Source organism: Glycine soja, chromosome 12, assembly GCF_004193775.1.
Source record: "Glycine soja cultivar W05 chromosome 12, ASM419377v2, whole genome shotgun sequence".
NCBI lineage: Eukaryota > Viridiplantae > Streptophyta > Magnoliopsida > Fabales > Fabaceae > Glycine > Glycine soja.
The window spans coordinates 43,916,230-43,931,948 of NC_041013.1; the positions used below are offsets into that span (position 1 = coordinate 43,916,230).

At 30.0% G+C, this 15,719-nt stretch overlaps 2 protein-coding genes across 6 annotated transcripts; both read left to right on the forward strand.

Moving 5' to 3' along the window:
* Positions 1-4,503: 4,503 nt before the first annotated feature.
* Positions 4,504-6,475, forward strand: LOC114379419 (protein CASPARIAN STRIP INTEGRITY FACTOR 1-like). 2 transcript variants are annotated; one of them, XM_028338069.1, is made up of 3 exons: positions 4,504-4,745; positions 5,211-5,278; positions 6,062-6,475. In XM_028338069.1, exons 1-3 carry the CDS (start codon positions 4,664-4,666, stop codon positions 6,200-6,202), a joined length of 291 nt encoding a protein of 96 aa, XP_028193870.1. In that variant the 5' UTR covers positions 4,504-4,663; the 3' UTR covers positions 6,203-6,475. The 2 variants fall into 2 exon arrangements, with proteins under 2 accessions (XP_028193870.1, XP_028193871.1); XM_028338070.1 differs by having other exon boundaries at positions 4,508-4,745; positions 5,220-5,278.
* A 2,772-nt stretch (positions 6,476-9,247) lies between these two features.
* Positions 9,248-14,652, forward strand: LOC114380075. 4 transcript variants are annotated; one of them, XM_028338998.1, is made up of 5 exons: positions 9,248-9,451; positions 10,600-11,014; positions 12,407-12,453; positions 12,557-13,508; positions 14,178-14,652. In XM_028338998.1, exons 2-4 carry the CDS (start codon positions 10,693-10,695, stop codon positions 13,484-13,486), a joined length of 1,299 nt encoding a protein of 432 aa, XP_028194799.1. In that variant the 5' UTR covers positions 9,248-9,451; positions 10,600-10,692; the 3' UTR covers positions 13,487-13,508; positions 14,178-14,652. The 4 variants fall into 4 exon arrangements, with proteins under 4 accessions (XP_028194799.1, XP_028194800.1, XP_028194797.1 ...); XM_028338999.1 differs by having other exon boundaries at positions 12,407-12,438; positions 14,181-14,639; XM_028338996.1 differs by having other exon boundaries at positions 9,249-9,451; positions 14,181-14,639.
* The last annotated feature ends 1,067 nt before the right edge of the window (positions 14,653-15,719 follow it).

Consider the following 15,719-nt stretch of genomic DNA (forward strand, 5'->3'; position numbering starts at 1 on the left):
ATGTGATGTGGTCATGTGCGTTGTAAACTCTAATAGTAAATGACACGGTGACGGTGATGGAAGGAAATTAAGATCCCTTGCGTTTCAATCTCAACCTTCACTAAATTTAATGTATTAAAAAATATCAAGACTAAGGTGGACCAGCTTCTCAAGTGATTTGTGATTGTGATGAACCAATTTTATTAACTGTTGGATTTACTTTATCCATACAAATACAATGACATTTTACACCTATCACATTGGATTTTTTTTCCTCTTCAATTTTTTCTCTCTCCACCTTTCATTATTAACACTGTTTACTCCTCCATGTCTCCCTCTTCACCATTCTACCTTACCGTCATGGTTTTGTGACCACTACCACCATTACCTACATATTTTTACAAGTACATTCTTATCCACCGACTTTCTTGTCAAGATCAATTGGATTTTTTTAAAAAGATTTAACTTATCTTAAATTTAAATACTTTTTGTAATTTTCAAATGTGAAATAATAAAAGAATTCAATTATTTTATAATTCTACTCTCAAAAAATATATTTTATCTATATATTTAATAAAATAGTTTTAAAATTATAATATAAATATTAATTAATAAAATGTTTATATCATCACCAAAAATTATCCAACACGTAGACAATCAATTCCAATCATTTAAATCACATTATAAAAAATTTAAAACATAAAAAGTTCAAGACACATTTAAATCACTCAAAAACATGTTAAAAATCATACTTTTTCTCTCATATTGTCATGAAATTGATACCTAAGGTTGGGGGATGGTAATCCCACTTTTTCCTATGATTCAAGACACATTTCAAACACTTTCAAGGCACTAAAAAACATTGATTTTCCCTGCCATGTAATACAGTTCTCAAATATACTCAAATCATGTAAAAAAAAAAATAACGCTTTTGGGTAACTAATTACTTTGAGATATTTACCTAAATTAAAGAGATCATATCCCTAATTTAAAAATGCTAACCAATCAATCGTTATACATATTCTATTGATCCAAAGTGCGAAATACTTTTTACGTGTCACCATTGAATTTCTCCGACTACCGTTTACTTTTGGGGCAATAAAACGATCACTGTTAAAAATGATTAACAACACCACACTAAGATATATACAAAAAAAAAAAAATCCCATTTGAAGCAAAGAACTAAAACAAGTTGAATCATGCTGGATGAATGGTAATGAAGCACTCCACCAGGTTACTGATCCATTGGATAAAATGATTGACAGCAATAAAAGGGAAAATCAAAACTAGAAAAGATTTGAAGGTTCTGAGTGCCGCATATAGTGATACCAAAGTGCACTCCTAACAATATCTAAACTCTTTTGTACAAGATCAATGTCGAAATTTGATTTTCTCTTAAGTAGATGATGTGGAATATGCACTTGAAGAGTATTTGATTTACAGATAAAAAAAAGAAGAGGATTCGATTTATAAGACAGCGCTTGTACTATTATAAATGGATAAATGGATGGTTTATAATGATGAGTACCGATTTCTTGACTTAAATAATTTATTTTCATAAGTTCGTATTCCTAAATTTTAAAAGTATTTTCTCTTTTCTCTTTTCTCTTAAAGAACTATTTTCTGTTTAATTTATTATTACTTAATAAAATAGAATACTCATTAATGAAAACATTAATTTCTCTTTAATTTTTTTTATTTATTATTTTTCACTTAAATGTTTAAAAATACCTATGCAATATAATAGAAACTTCCTACATAATTAATAATCTTTTAAATTCAATAGACAGAATAAAAATATCATTTTTCTGTATTAAAATCTCAGATAAATAAAGATTTAATTACATCCTAGTTAAGTTGTTATAACTAATTCATATTCCATCCCATCTAGGGTTTCCATCACACAGTACTTGTCCAAATTTAGGTAATGTGTTCTTCCAGTTAGTCCTTCTGAGTTGACCAATTATTAATCTATAAGAGAGGTGGAGAAGAATCTTCTTAGAAGATAATGCTTGACTTAATTAGGGGAGCTCATTAACGTGCTAAAACCACTTTAAGAAAAGAGGTAGAAAAGACAAGAGTATTTAAAATACTACATTGCTCATCTTTATTCTCCACCAATGCCCTTTCATTGTTATTTGGTGCATTGTCGTTGTGGTTAAGGATAATTGGAAGCGCTACAATTTAGAATACTATTTAATGCTAACCTAATATCACTTTTTGTGTTCACAAACTTTGGATTGATGTCCTTCTAGTCCCTACGCGCGCATGCTTTCTAACTTTCCATTTCATCCCCTTTTAAAATTTGAGCTTATATAAAACATTGCCTACTGGATGAGATCAAATTCATAATGCCAAATACATTATGATTAATATCGATCATGTCAATCATCAATCGGCTTATTGACTACTAGTAATATTCTTTTTCAGACAGGCGTCATAAGTTAATTTTAAGACAGGACTAATGAGATTTAGTATGTAGAAGTTATTAGCTAAATTAAGTGTTTTTGGGTCATGTGATTTTCTGTTAAAATCTGAAGTTCCTGTGTATTGATTGTTCCCAAATAGTTGTGTGTAAATAAATAGTTTGGGTGTGCTTAGCAAATTAAACCTAACTTATAAGTTACCTAAAGCATATAAGATATAAGTTAACTCATAATATTAAGCTATAAGTTAGCTGTAACTTATAATTAAGATATAAATGAAGAATTGGAAAGCTAAAACCTTCGAAGTGATTGGTTCAATTGAAAGTATTGAATAATATTTGGTGATATTAGCTAAAACATCACACACACACATATATCACTTTTATTGAATTTATTTTTAATAACATCATCTTAAAAATTAGGACAATTTTTAAATTTTATATATCATAAAAAAATGATGAAGATTTGATGATTTTGTTTAATTTTCTCCAAGTATAGGAATCTAAAATAAAACAATTTTGAAAATAAAAAAATGGTAAAAAAAAAGGATTTCAAGTTATTAACTAGCCAGTGAGGATACAAACAGAAAAAAAAAGTTAAGAACTTGTGAGTTGTAAGTTAATTGATGTAACTTACGAAAATTATAGTTAAAAACTAGCTTTCATGCTAAACAAGTTTATTTTTTTGTTAAACTAACTTATAAACTCATATAATGATTCAGCAAACACATTCTTTAGTTATTATTACTTTCTTCGGTTTCAAATATCCAGAGAAAAAATAATTAACACTAACTAAGAAAGTTAGTTGATGGCGTTAAATTATATTAATTTCAACCAAAAACTAATTATTTTTTCAAGTTATATACTCTTCATTGAAACTTAGTATTAGAAATAAAATAGAATCATTAGAACTAAAATTTCAATTAAATAAAACATATTTTAAAAATAATAACATTAAATGAGGCAAATTTAATTAAGATTTTTTTGTTTGAAACTAAGGAAAAAAATGACATTTTTCTTATATTTAAGATGAGAGGGAGTATTTTTTATGAGCTGGAGTAATCCTTATATATAATTTCATAAAGAAAATTGTGTTGGCTTGTAAAAATAGTATTCTTTTTCAATCATATATGGATTTTTAATTGTCTTTTATGAAGTACTTTTAAGTCTAGAAAAAGAGCTTAATTAATTTTTATGATTGTTAATATAAAAATTTCTATACCGTCAATAAATACAAAATCATACTACTATACATGTGATTTATAACAACATTTTTTTATCTAACATTTGATAAAAAAAATGTTATTAAAAATCTTTAACAATATTTGAAAAATATCATCAAATTATTAACAAATATTACTAATATACTTTTGTAATATTTTATGAGCGTATAGTCCATGTTGTTAAAAAAAAAAATTGTGATATTTTTAAGTTTTAATTTAACAACATTGATTATATACAACATTTAATAAAATATCACAAAAACATATTAATAACGTTTGTTCATAATTTGATAACATTTTTTTAATATTACCAAAGGCTTTTAACAACATTCTATTAAGTATTTCACAAAAGAAAATTAAGATTACATATGTAGTAGTGTCATGGTAGATATAACTTTTAAAATAATTATTATAAAAATTAATAGACTTATTATATGTAATAATTTGTGAATAAATAATAATATAAATTTCTTTTATATCGTTAGTGTAAAACTCGAAGCAAATAGGGCAAAAATATAGTCTGAAATAAAAGTTTGGTACGCTAGAAAATTTGATTTGTTGTAAAGCTTATGGGTACAATTAAAAAAAATCTTTTTTTAATAATATTGAAATTGTATTTCCATGTTTCTTTTAAACTATTTTAAGTTCAAAGGAGGGGGTCAAAGTATAGTGACAAGTAAAAGTTTGGTACGCTAGAAAATTTGATTGTTTGTATAGGAGTCTATAATAATTTCCACTAAAGTCTAATTTCAACTATTATTCTAATTAATATATGTCACTCCACTAACTTCTTAGACTTAGTGCCCACAACAAAAGCAAAGTGGTCTGCATACACCTTTTCTTTTCTGTTTGAATATTTATTTACTAAAGGGGTGCAAACGCTGTTTCTAAGAAAATAAAACTGTCAACTTCAGTTTTTTCTTCGAAAGGCTTCCTCTGTGGGGAAATTTATTGTTCCTTGCAATATAGTTAGGAAACACCACCATAGTTTTTGTGCACTTAAACGTAGAAATATCAAGTTGTTGCACAAATCATTATGGGTACTCTCAGGCTTCTCAAGAAGTTCACCCTCCTCTTTCTCCTCATATCTGGATCACTTTTATCAACTTCTTTTGCAGGTGGGTCTTTTTAGGTCTTCTAGGTCCAGCCTTTGGTCACTCATCACGTGTTGTCAGAGATAGCATGGCTAAAAATAAAATAATTTGGGTGCAAATATGAACACAAATCGATATATAAATAGTTTCCCAGTGTTTCGTATTATACTAAGTTTAATATCATCAATAACAATGATATTGTTTGGCTCATGTTAACTTTGATATGTGGAAATTAAATTAACTTAATGTGTATCTATCAGAGATTCAGAGGTTTGGGGTTGTGATTCTGTATCTTCTTTTACTTCAAGTCTCTAAGACTAAGTGCATGGCATGTGATTAACTGGACACAACTTTATTCTTTGAAATTTAATTTTTCATTATTATTATATTATGTATACTGCATTCACACACACATATAATATGAAAACTATAAGCTTTTAAATTGTTAGATGACATTAACAAAAAAGTTTACCTTGGTTTGTGTTCAAGAATATGCAGGTAGAGTACGATCCAACTCTTTCAAGAACTTGGCAAAAGATGTGAATGCAATCGAAGAGGTATGCATGCATGACCAAGTAATCGTGATATATTTATTTAGTTTCATACTTTCCTTTAAGCATTTCCTCGATTAGTTTTGTTCACATATATGAACCAGTTTTCAAGAACAAAGTTACCCCTTCTGATCCTCATGCACCCCTCTTCAAAAGCATATATTAATTTAACTTAGTAAAAAATCATGTTGTTTTTTGATCTAACTACACTGTACACCCCCTCCTCTCTCTCTCTCTCTTGAAACCTTGTAGTTGTACCAAACAAAATGGTGCAGAACTCATGAACTACCTATCTATTACCTCCCTATTTGAAAGATCTCATGAAACAGCATGTCCTTTGATAATTTCCCTCTTCTTTTTCTTCTTAGTTATTTAATGTTCTTTGTTATTTTTCTTATGTGTGTATGTTTGTGTGTGTGTGCGTGGAGCGTATTAGATGATCAAGAACATGAAAAAAACTGTAATTAATCTTCATTATATGATCATGCATATAGCTAGATAGAATAAACAGTATATACACCACTAATAATGGAATTTTTTTTTACCATAACATCTGACTATAAATCATATAAATTTATTTATTTATACAATAATTATCTTAAAAATCATAATATAATGTATAAAAGTTAAACTCAAATAATTAAATTAATTATTTTTTCTCACATTCACATCATCAAAATGGAAAGATGTTTTTTTTTTTTTTTTCATTTTTCATTTCTTTAGCATCTCCACATATTTGGTACGGTGTTTACACGCAGCTGCTATATTCATGCTTTGTCAATTTGCTAGGGAACACCAAGGAAGCCACTGAATAAGGAGGAAGTAAGAACCATCCACGAGAGGCTTCTTAGGGCTAACACAAAAGATTATGGACGATATGATCCTTCCCCATCTCTTTCAAAGCCTCCTTTCAAGCTCATACCCAATTAACGTAACGATCACTATGTGAAGCTGGGAAATTGGTATTGGCATAAAGTATCATAAATAATCGGCTGGTTATCTTAATCTTGTAATATAGTATGTTAAATATAGAAAAAGAAATATGGGCCGGGCCACGTTTGGAACCCTTAGTAGCATAATTATATAGATATTAGAAGATGTACGTGTGTTTTACATATTACTAGTTCAAGTTTTGTTGTATAAGTCCATATACATATATACTTGGTATTGTCTTAGATATATATGATCCTGATCATCAGAGTACAGCTATGAATAAAGTAATTAATGAGATAACGTATATATTATATTTTATTTTGGGCCACCATTAGGGTGGTGCAAAATATATATCAATTTTGATAATAATTAATTTTTGTTAAATATTTTGTCAATCATTTTTTAATAGTCTTTATTCTTAATTATATTTTTTCATTCAAGACAAACAAACTAAACTTTGACTCAAGAAATTTAAACTTAGTTCTACTTAAACTAATGAAGTACTGTTGTTTTTCTTTTTCTTTGTTTATAACTTTGTTTCCTAAACAGTAAATATAAGAAAACAGAAGCATTAGTTAAAAAAAATCTAACTTATTATTAGAAATTAGTTTAGAAATTCTAAATGAAAGTGCATTAATAACATTTTTAATTGTGAAAATTTTTCGCTTTTAATTCAAAGTCATTGGTTGATATTTGTTTAACATATAAACAATTTATATTGATACCTCTTGTGATTTATGAAAATGTACAACCTCTTTCTCATATATTCTTTTTTTAACCATTAAGTCAATCTAATAGCATTTATGTTCTACTGCACCTGTGACTTTTAACAATATTTTTTCATCTAATACTTAGTAAAAATATTGTCAAAAACTTTTAGCAACTTTTGAAAAAACAAATCGTCAAATATATATGAATAAATGTTATTAATATGTTTTTGTGACATTTGGTGAAATGTTGTGTATAGCCCATGAGGGCGAGCCCTGGTGCAGCGGTAAAGTTGTGCCTTGGTAATTTGTTGGTCATGGGTTCGAATCCGGAAACAGCCTCTTTGCATATGCAAGGGTAAGGCTGCGTACAACATCCCTCCCCCATACCTTCGCATAGCGAAGAACCTCTGGGCAATAGGGTACGAAGTTTTTGTTGTGTATAGCCCATATCACTAAAAGTTTTAACAACATTTGTCAAATTTTAGGAACATGGATAATAGTTTGTGATTTGAATGAGCTAGACTTGTTGGATGAGCAAGGAAATTTGGATGAGGAAAGCTTAAAAAAGAAGACAACAATTGTAAGAAGATTTTTGGAGAGACAAAATTTAATGAGTCATTGCTAATTGAAAAGATTAGAGTAAGATGGGTAAAAAAAGGAGATTGCATACCTACATTCGATCATAAATTGGAGGAGAAGAAAAAATGTGTTAAAGGGATTGCATGTAGAGGGGGAATGGGTGGAGGATCCGGGTAGGGTGAAAAAGAAGGCTAAAAGATACTTTGGAAATAGATTCATGGAAGAAGAATATGATAAGCCAAAATTTGATGGATCCAATCAAAACAACTTTATGCTTCAAGAAGATTTTGAGGAGGAAGAAGTCAAGATGGCCATTTGGGATTGTGAAAGTTCTAAGTGTCCCAAAACTTTCATTTCTTATTCATGAAGGAGTTTTGGGGATGTTGAAGGAAGACCTTTGACTCTTGAAGGAATTTTCCTGAAAATGGTGTGCTTCTTAGAGGTATCAATTCTTCTTTTATAGCTCTCATTGTCAAATGTGATAATCCTCAAAGTTTAGGCCAATTTAGACCTATTTTATTGATAAGGTTGTATGTACAAAATTTTGGTAAAATTATTAGCTAATAGAATGAGAAAGGTATTAGAAAAGGTGATTGATAATTGTTAAAGTATTTTTCTTGATGGGAGACAACTTTTACATAGTGTACTTGTACCTAATGAGGTGGTGGAAGATGTCAAAAGAAGGAAAAGGTCTAAAAAAATAATTACACGTATTTTCATAAACAAATTATTAAGAGTTTTAATTAGATTAATATAAATTTAGTCATTTTGTTGAAAAGTGTGATGTAGCAAGGGTAGATAGTTATACTCATCTTGCATACTTATTTCCAAACAACAATTAAACTTGAATTTTTTAAGATTTGAGATATAGAACTTATGTACCCACCATTTCACTTATAGTTTGTTTTAAGTATCTAAGTTTCATCAACAACAATTCATCCCATATATACTAAAAAGGTCAAAAAAGCCTTTTGGAAAGCAATTTCATCACTTTGACATGCCATTTAAAGTTAAAAATATAAGAATGAATACTTGAAAAGATATCCCATCAACTCAGACTCCTCCTAGGTCAGTTTAGTGGATTGAAGTCAAAATCTTTCCAAAATAACACAACTAACTCCTTTTAATATATATAGAGAGAGAGAGGGTGAATAGTTTCCAAACACCAAAATCACATCACACACCATCATCTCATCAATAATTCATTTACATCTCAATGATAGTACATTTACCTCATCAAAACATAATTATTGCAACAAAGACAATCACCTTAACATAATATAAACACCTAAAAAACGTAATTACCGTATAAATAAACATTATTTGCATAAAATATTTTAAAAATCACTTAAATAATAAAAAGTAGAACCATTATTTTTAAAATTGGTCTAATTAGTTTAACCGAGAATCGATTTGAGGACTGACGTGCTAACTGCAACAAAATTGAAGCAATTTAGAATCAATGGTAAGTGGTTGAACTAGTCAAGAACAAGTGAGAATTGATAAAAAAAAAAATGGTACATCAAACCTTTTTGAACTAGCCTTTTTATTTTTTATATTTATCTAATCTTTAATTAATTTTTTATATTTTTCCAATTTAACAAATAATATTTTAAAAATAAATAAAAGTACATATTTTAAAAAAATAGAACCATTATTTTGAAAATAAAAAATAAAATAATACCGAAAAGTAGTTCAATCTACCGTGGCATAATAATAATGAAATAAAACTCTGAGAAAGTAAACGACGTAATCACCTAACGCCGTTACATGCAACGGCAACCCTAAGAAAAGGCAAAGTCAGTGACGCAGCCCCTCGAACGCCGCCGCTCCCATTCCTCTTCTTCTCTTCCTTTCTCTTCACTCCTTAGTCCATATAGTCCTTCCTTCCTCTCCTTCTCTCTCTAGAAATTCCATTTCAAAGAGATGCTCCTATCTGCATCTTGCTCCCGTTAATGTAATCGCTCTCTCATATTCTCTCCCTCTCTCTTTCTCTTCGAAACATTCATTATATATATGGCATCAATTTTTTATTATTTCTTCTAATTAATACATTATTTGTTGTTAGTGTTATTGCAATTTGGTGTTTTTTGAGCTTTGAATGTGAATTCTTGTTTTTATATTTACGGTATTATTTTGTTTAATTAATGCAATATTTGTTTTTATATTTTTTTAGTTTTGACTGTGAATTATTAATTTATATATATAATTTAAATATTGTATTATTTTTATTATTTAATATAATTAATGCGATAATTGTTGTAACCGTTATGGGAATTTGGTGTTTTTTGAGTTTTGACTGTGAATTCAAGGTTTTCTGCATTGATTTCGGATCGTTCTGACTTTTTGAGTGTGTGGGAGTGAGTGTTGAGCTGTTGTTTTTTCTATATTTGGGGTGTTTGATTGGATCGTATACGGAACTCTATTTTATTTTATTGTTTTTTAATTGTTTATGTTTGGTTCATGCTGTTTTGTGTTCTTAGGGGAGTTTTCTTTTTCTGGTGATTTGAGGTTGGTAACACCATTAAGTAAGGTGAGTGTGGTGTTACGTAGACACTGTTATGTTATGTCTGTGCTGAATGAACTCTTTTGTATGGTGTTAATTCCACTACTAATGCTATGTTTGATTTTGATTGCTTTTATAGTTATTTTATAAGTTAGAGTCGGTTTGGCTTAAGATTTGGATGAAACATTTGGTATGAGTTTCTTTTTTACAGATTTTGATGACAAAATACAGGGTTTCCTTTTGCCGGAGTTTTCACCAGATTTTTTGCTGGAGTTTTTGCCATTATATACAGATTACAGAAAAATAACATATTTCAGAAAAAGGAAGTTATGAGGATTTTGGATCATTAGATGAACTATTTACTAATATCTCTGCAATTATTTTCCTCGACTTTTTTGTCCATATCTTTTGTTACTGTGCTCTTTTTTATTTTATCTTGACTTTCTGTCCAGTATTTCAATTTGGAATTATGTTTTACTCAAAGCAAGAACACTGGTTGAGTGACGATTGTGATTTCCTTTTTTTTCGGATTATTTGTTTGACTGTCACCTTATGGATCATTGCAATTGGTGATACAGTTTTTTCTTCTGTTGTTATAGGGATAGAGCTGTGTTCTCCAGTCCTGGTTGATGAGGGTGCTATTGGTGTGGTTTTGTTGATGTAAGAAGCTGAATATTGTTGTCTACATCAGAATGGGTGCTGTTTGTTGTGTTGCTGCCAAAGATAAAACCATACAAAGTGCATCACCCAGTGAAATCTTGCATCGGAATATTCGACATTCTCCGACATGGAACTTCCGGTGGGATCATCGAGGGCGTGTGGCTGGTGAAGATACTGCTGTAACTTGGTTTTCTAACGATATTAGTGGGAATAATGGATTGGAGAATAAAAATGAATCCTCATATGTATCAGAGGATGGAGGCCCGTTGCAGAATTATCAAATTGAAAGGAATAGATTGCAAAAATCTCCAATCTCTGAAGGAACTGCTAGAAATGTGATAAATTCATCTTCTGGTAATTTTCATCAAATCAACTCTCTGGTTTTAATCATAATTCATGCACCCACTTGAGTTGGAGTTTTTATTAGTCATTTCATTCTCTCACCATTTATTATTTGATGAGGTAAATGGGAACCCTATTAAATAGAAGGTAGCTTAATCACACAAATCCCAAGTCTATGTGGAAGATAAAAAATAGTCATTGCTGTACATTAAAGTTGAAAACATGGTGATGTATTCTCACTTATGTTTCTTTCTCATAAACTGCCAGACACAAGAAAATATTGAGAATTAACACTAAATATGGTTAAAATGTTAATTCCATAAACAGAACAGATTTAGCTTTTTATACCATACCATCACACAAACAAATGTAGAGGATTTAGATTAACCATTTTTGACATGATAGGACAATAAAATAAAATAAAATAAATGAACAGTTAGTAGTAGGAAACTTCACAGCATAAATCAATGTTGGTTATACGACTGTTACTATGCACAAAACAAAGCAAAAATGATTGGAAAATGAAGATGGTGAGTTGTAAAGCATCATTCAATTTATTTAGAAATGGAGAACTTTTAATTTGGGTTGTTGGCGTGTGACAGTTTCTCAGTTAGTAGAAGAAGCATATACTGAAACATGCTTGAGAACAATTTAAATTCAGCTTGTGTGATTAGGATACCAGTTTTTGAGAGTCTGTACTATATAAGTTAGATTGTCCTTTTTCCTTTTTCAGAGACAGGTGTTGTAGGTGACAGTTAGCAGAAGAGCATAAAATGAAATATGAATGAGAGCAATATATTTTTTTTTTATGAACTGAATGAGAGCAATTTAGTTTCATGCATTGTGATTAAGTTATCAGATTTTCTTAGACAGACTTAATTTCATGTGGGATGGTCTTTCTTGTTGCCAAAAGGATGTGTTGCACACTTGATATGGCCGAGGATGAAAAGCATAGACTTATCTCTTTGTTCGAATAGATTATGATTTTTTTGACTGATTGTTGATGTTTGATAATCTAATACATGTGTTTGTGTAAATTGTGCACAAATGGATAGGTTAATAAATTTCTATCTTGTTCATCACAGTCCACTGTCCAGTACATGGTTAACATAATGGAACAGAAAATTTTGTAAGCCACGATCATGAAAAATTCCCTCTTACACAGCCGTGGATTAAGAAAATATTCTGTAGTGGAACCTTTTTTGAAATAAAAATAAAAAGCTTGTGGACACTTGTGTCTACATGAGGCTAGGCTATAACTATGTACTGTTAAGATGGTTTATTTGGGTTGCTCCTGCCCTAAAAAATATGTTGTAACCCTGTTTTAATTAGTCCATTGGTAAATTATTATTTGCTCAACTGGATGATTTATAGATCTGACATGTTTGGTTATGTTTATCTCAGATCAAACTATTTCAAGGAATGTCTCCATAAAGGTGAGCATAGAACAGGTGAGGTTGTAATAATAAAGGAATCTGTTGTTACTTTATGTTTTTATTAGTAGTTTATATCTGGTTTCTTTGACACACTTCCTACTTGTGAATCACTCTGTAGGTGAAGGAATTGGCTGAATCATCAACTTTATCATGTCCATATCCCGCAAAACTTCCACATTCATTGCCTTCTACTTCTTTGTCAGTATCTCCTCTGCAATCCCAAAGTCACCCACTTCCATCCAGCTCAACACCATCAAGGTGGCCCTGCCATTCCCCAGGACTGCAATTATCACGGCAAGTTTCTGATAGCCTAATATTGGGATTTAAGACACCTAGCAACTTTTATGTATCTGAAGAGAGGCCAGTGTTTCCTTCATGGAGCAATGAATCTGGTACACATTCCCAGGGTGGATCTTCGGATAATTGGTTTAGGCCTGGCTTTTCTGAGCTGACAAACACTTCCCTAAAAGAAAGTTGGTCATTTGACAGTGAGTCGTTTGGTTTTAATTGTGAAAGGCCGGTTAGATCCAGTAGTCGGTTTTCAAATTCTCCAGTTGATTTGCAAACATGTGGTGTTTGCTCAAAACTTTTAACTGAGAAATCTTCTTGGGGAACCCAAAAGATAATTGCAAGTAATGACCTTTCTGTAGTTTCTGTCCTTATCTGTGGACACGTTTATCATGCTGAATGCTTGGAGAGTTTGACATCTGAAGTCAACAAGTATGATCCATCTTGCCCAGTTTGCACTTTTGGTGAGAAATATACACTTAAGTTGTCTGAAAAAGCTCTGAAAGCTGAAATGGATTTGAAAGCTAAAAATAAGAAATCAAGTGATATTGATGATTCTGTTTTATACGAACATTTTAGAGAAAAAGGGCATCATGGTAAAGGTCCTAGAATCAATTCTTGTTCCAGTGGGAGAAAATCTAATGGGAAACCTTTTCTGAGGAGGCACTTCTCATTTGGCTCAAGGAGTACCAAATCCATGCTGGATAATCAGCCAACCCGGAAGAAGGGCTTCTTTTGGGCAAAATCTCACAAGGAATAAGCTTCTTTGAGGTAGTTGACTGGTAAGGTCCATTTTCTTCATTCTCCAGTAATCCAGTTTATCAATAGCATTCGTCTTCATTGGTTTCTAATTCTAATTGATTTATATTTAAAACTCAGACTTTCTTCTATTAATTTGTCCTACGTGGGAAAAGTAGGAGTATGTGATTCAAGAATGGTTTGGCTCCAATTTATATCTACAAGTTTTATCTTTTCACCCTTTATATTGGATGTGCGATTTTGCATAGGATGAGAAACTTTACCTCTTTCATTTTAGTTATTTTATGTCGGACTAGCATAGGTTAGAGAAAGATGTCAATACTGTATATTTAGTTTCATACTTTTTGTATATGTTACAAAACAATTTAAATTATGTTAAAAACATTTTTCAATATTCTTTTCTATGATTTTATTTATTTATATGAAAATATTTATATATTTTCTCCTGATTTTATTTATATGTATAAATATGTATATTTATATTACATTTTTTTTCACATATATGTATTACCAAACCATGTTCCCTTTGCTGGTTATATTGCTGATTTGGTTTTCGAAATGGTTTACATCCAGATTTGTTTGGATTTGATTTCTTGGTACAATGCAACAAAATTTAACTCCAAATTTCAAATGTTTGAAAAATTGAGCCGTTATTTTGGACTTAATTTTCGTTTGTTTTTCCTTCTTTAAAGCAGGTTCCGTTGTTGAACTTCTCTGCAACCTCAGATAAAATGACTGAGGAAAGGGCAAGATGTCATCAAGCTTTGATTTATGATCTGTATACACTGGTACATGATTTCTAAAGGTTTAGAAGCTGGAATTACTCTGTAAAGAAGAGAAGTGAAAAGATACAGAAGATGAATATAGGAAGACAAAGATAGTCTTTAGAGACCAAGGGTTTTGTTATTTTGTACAGATTGATTTAGTTTATTGCATTTGGATATAATTCATTCATATATCCAAAAGATGTTCTGTTGTCCCTTGTTCTACAGATATGTAATGTAGTATAAGTGCCATAAGCCCTAGGGAGTTTCTGGTGTTGGGCTATGGTCTTCACAGATTGTTAGGCAATACCAATAGTTTGATTGACACAAATTTGTTGATAAGCAATGATAAATGAACATCTATCACTTAAAACATTCTATTAATGTCTATCATTTCTTTCTACTTGATTCTTCTTTTTAGTATATCAGATTACTTATGCTTATTACATCTGTTTAGACTGGTTGGGATGTATTAATTTATGTCCATGTCTAGCTCAAGATTTTGATATGGTCAATTTTGGTGAGAACTCATCCCGATCTGATCAAGACTCGATAACATCTCATCTCATCATTTCTCTATATTTTTATCTCAACATTTGTTATACACCCATCATTTTTCATAGTTGTTTTTTTAGTGAAAAAAATAGTTTAACAAGAACCTTATGTCAAATCAATGCTTTTGCCTTTCTGGTCGTGTTGGTAGCAAGATTAAATAATAAGCTTTTATAAACATGGTTGCACGCATCCCCTTTTTGTTGCTTGTTGACTGCACGTTGAATCACATCACAAAAAATCTTAAAAAGTAAAAAAATACACGTACACTCATGTTACTCGTGATTATAAAGACTTGCGTGTACGTTTCAATTAGTGTTTTGTTTATCAGAATGTTAATCAGTATTTTAAGGATATTTTATAAAAAAAATTTGTTCTTTTATAAAAAAAAAAGTTAATATTTTTTTAAAAATTTTAACCCATACCTTAAGAATATTAGCTAATAATTTATAATCTCCATTAACTTCTGTTAATATGCCCTCATGAATCATGACTTGACATCACTTAGAGATAGCATTTATTAATAAATCCTCCTTACTAATAATTATTGGGCCATATAAAATGAATATGTTGACTCACACGAAGATGATTCATCGTATCTTTTACGTATAGAATTTTAAAGTCTGACTTGCTATCACATGGTAAGAGTCATTCATTAAATAGCCATAGTTACATGATTTTACATCGAGGAAGGAGGGCAACAAAATTCATTTTTCTTTTCAACTTCCCTCCTTTCCTAATAAATAGATGTTTAAGATTAGTATACAATCATTAAAAAAATATTAATTGATATATTTTTATATTAAAATACTCATTAATTGATATATTTTGTGGGTACACAGTAAGTAAAAAAATATTTAATTACATACAAGTATGAGTATTTATTAATATATTAATAATTTGTGTGACCTTATAGGT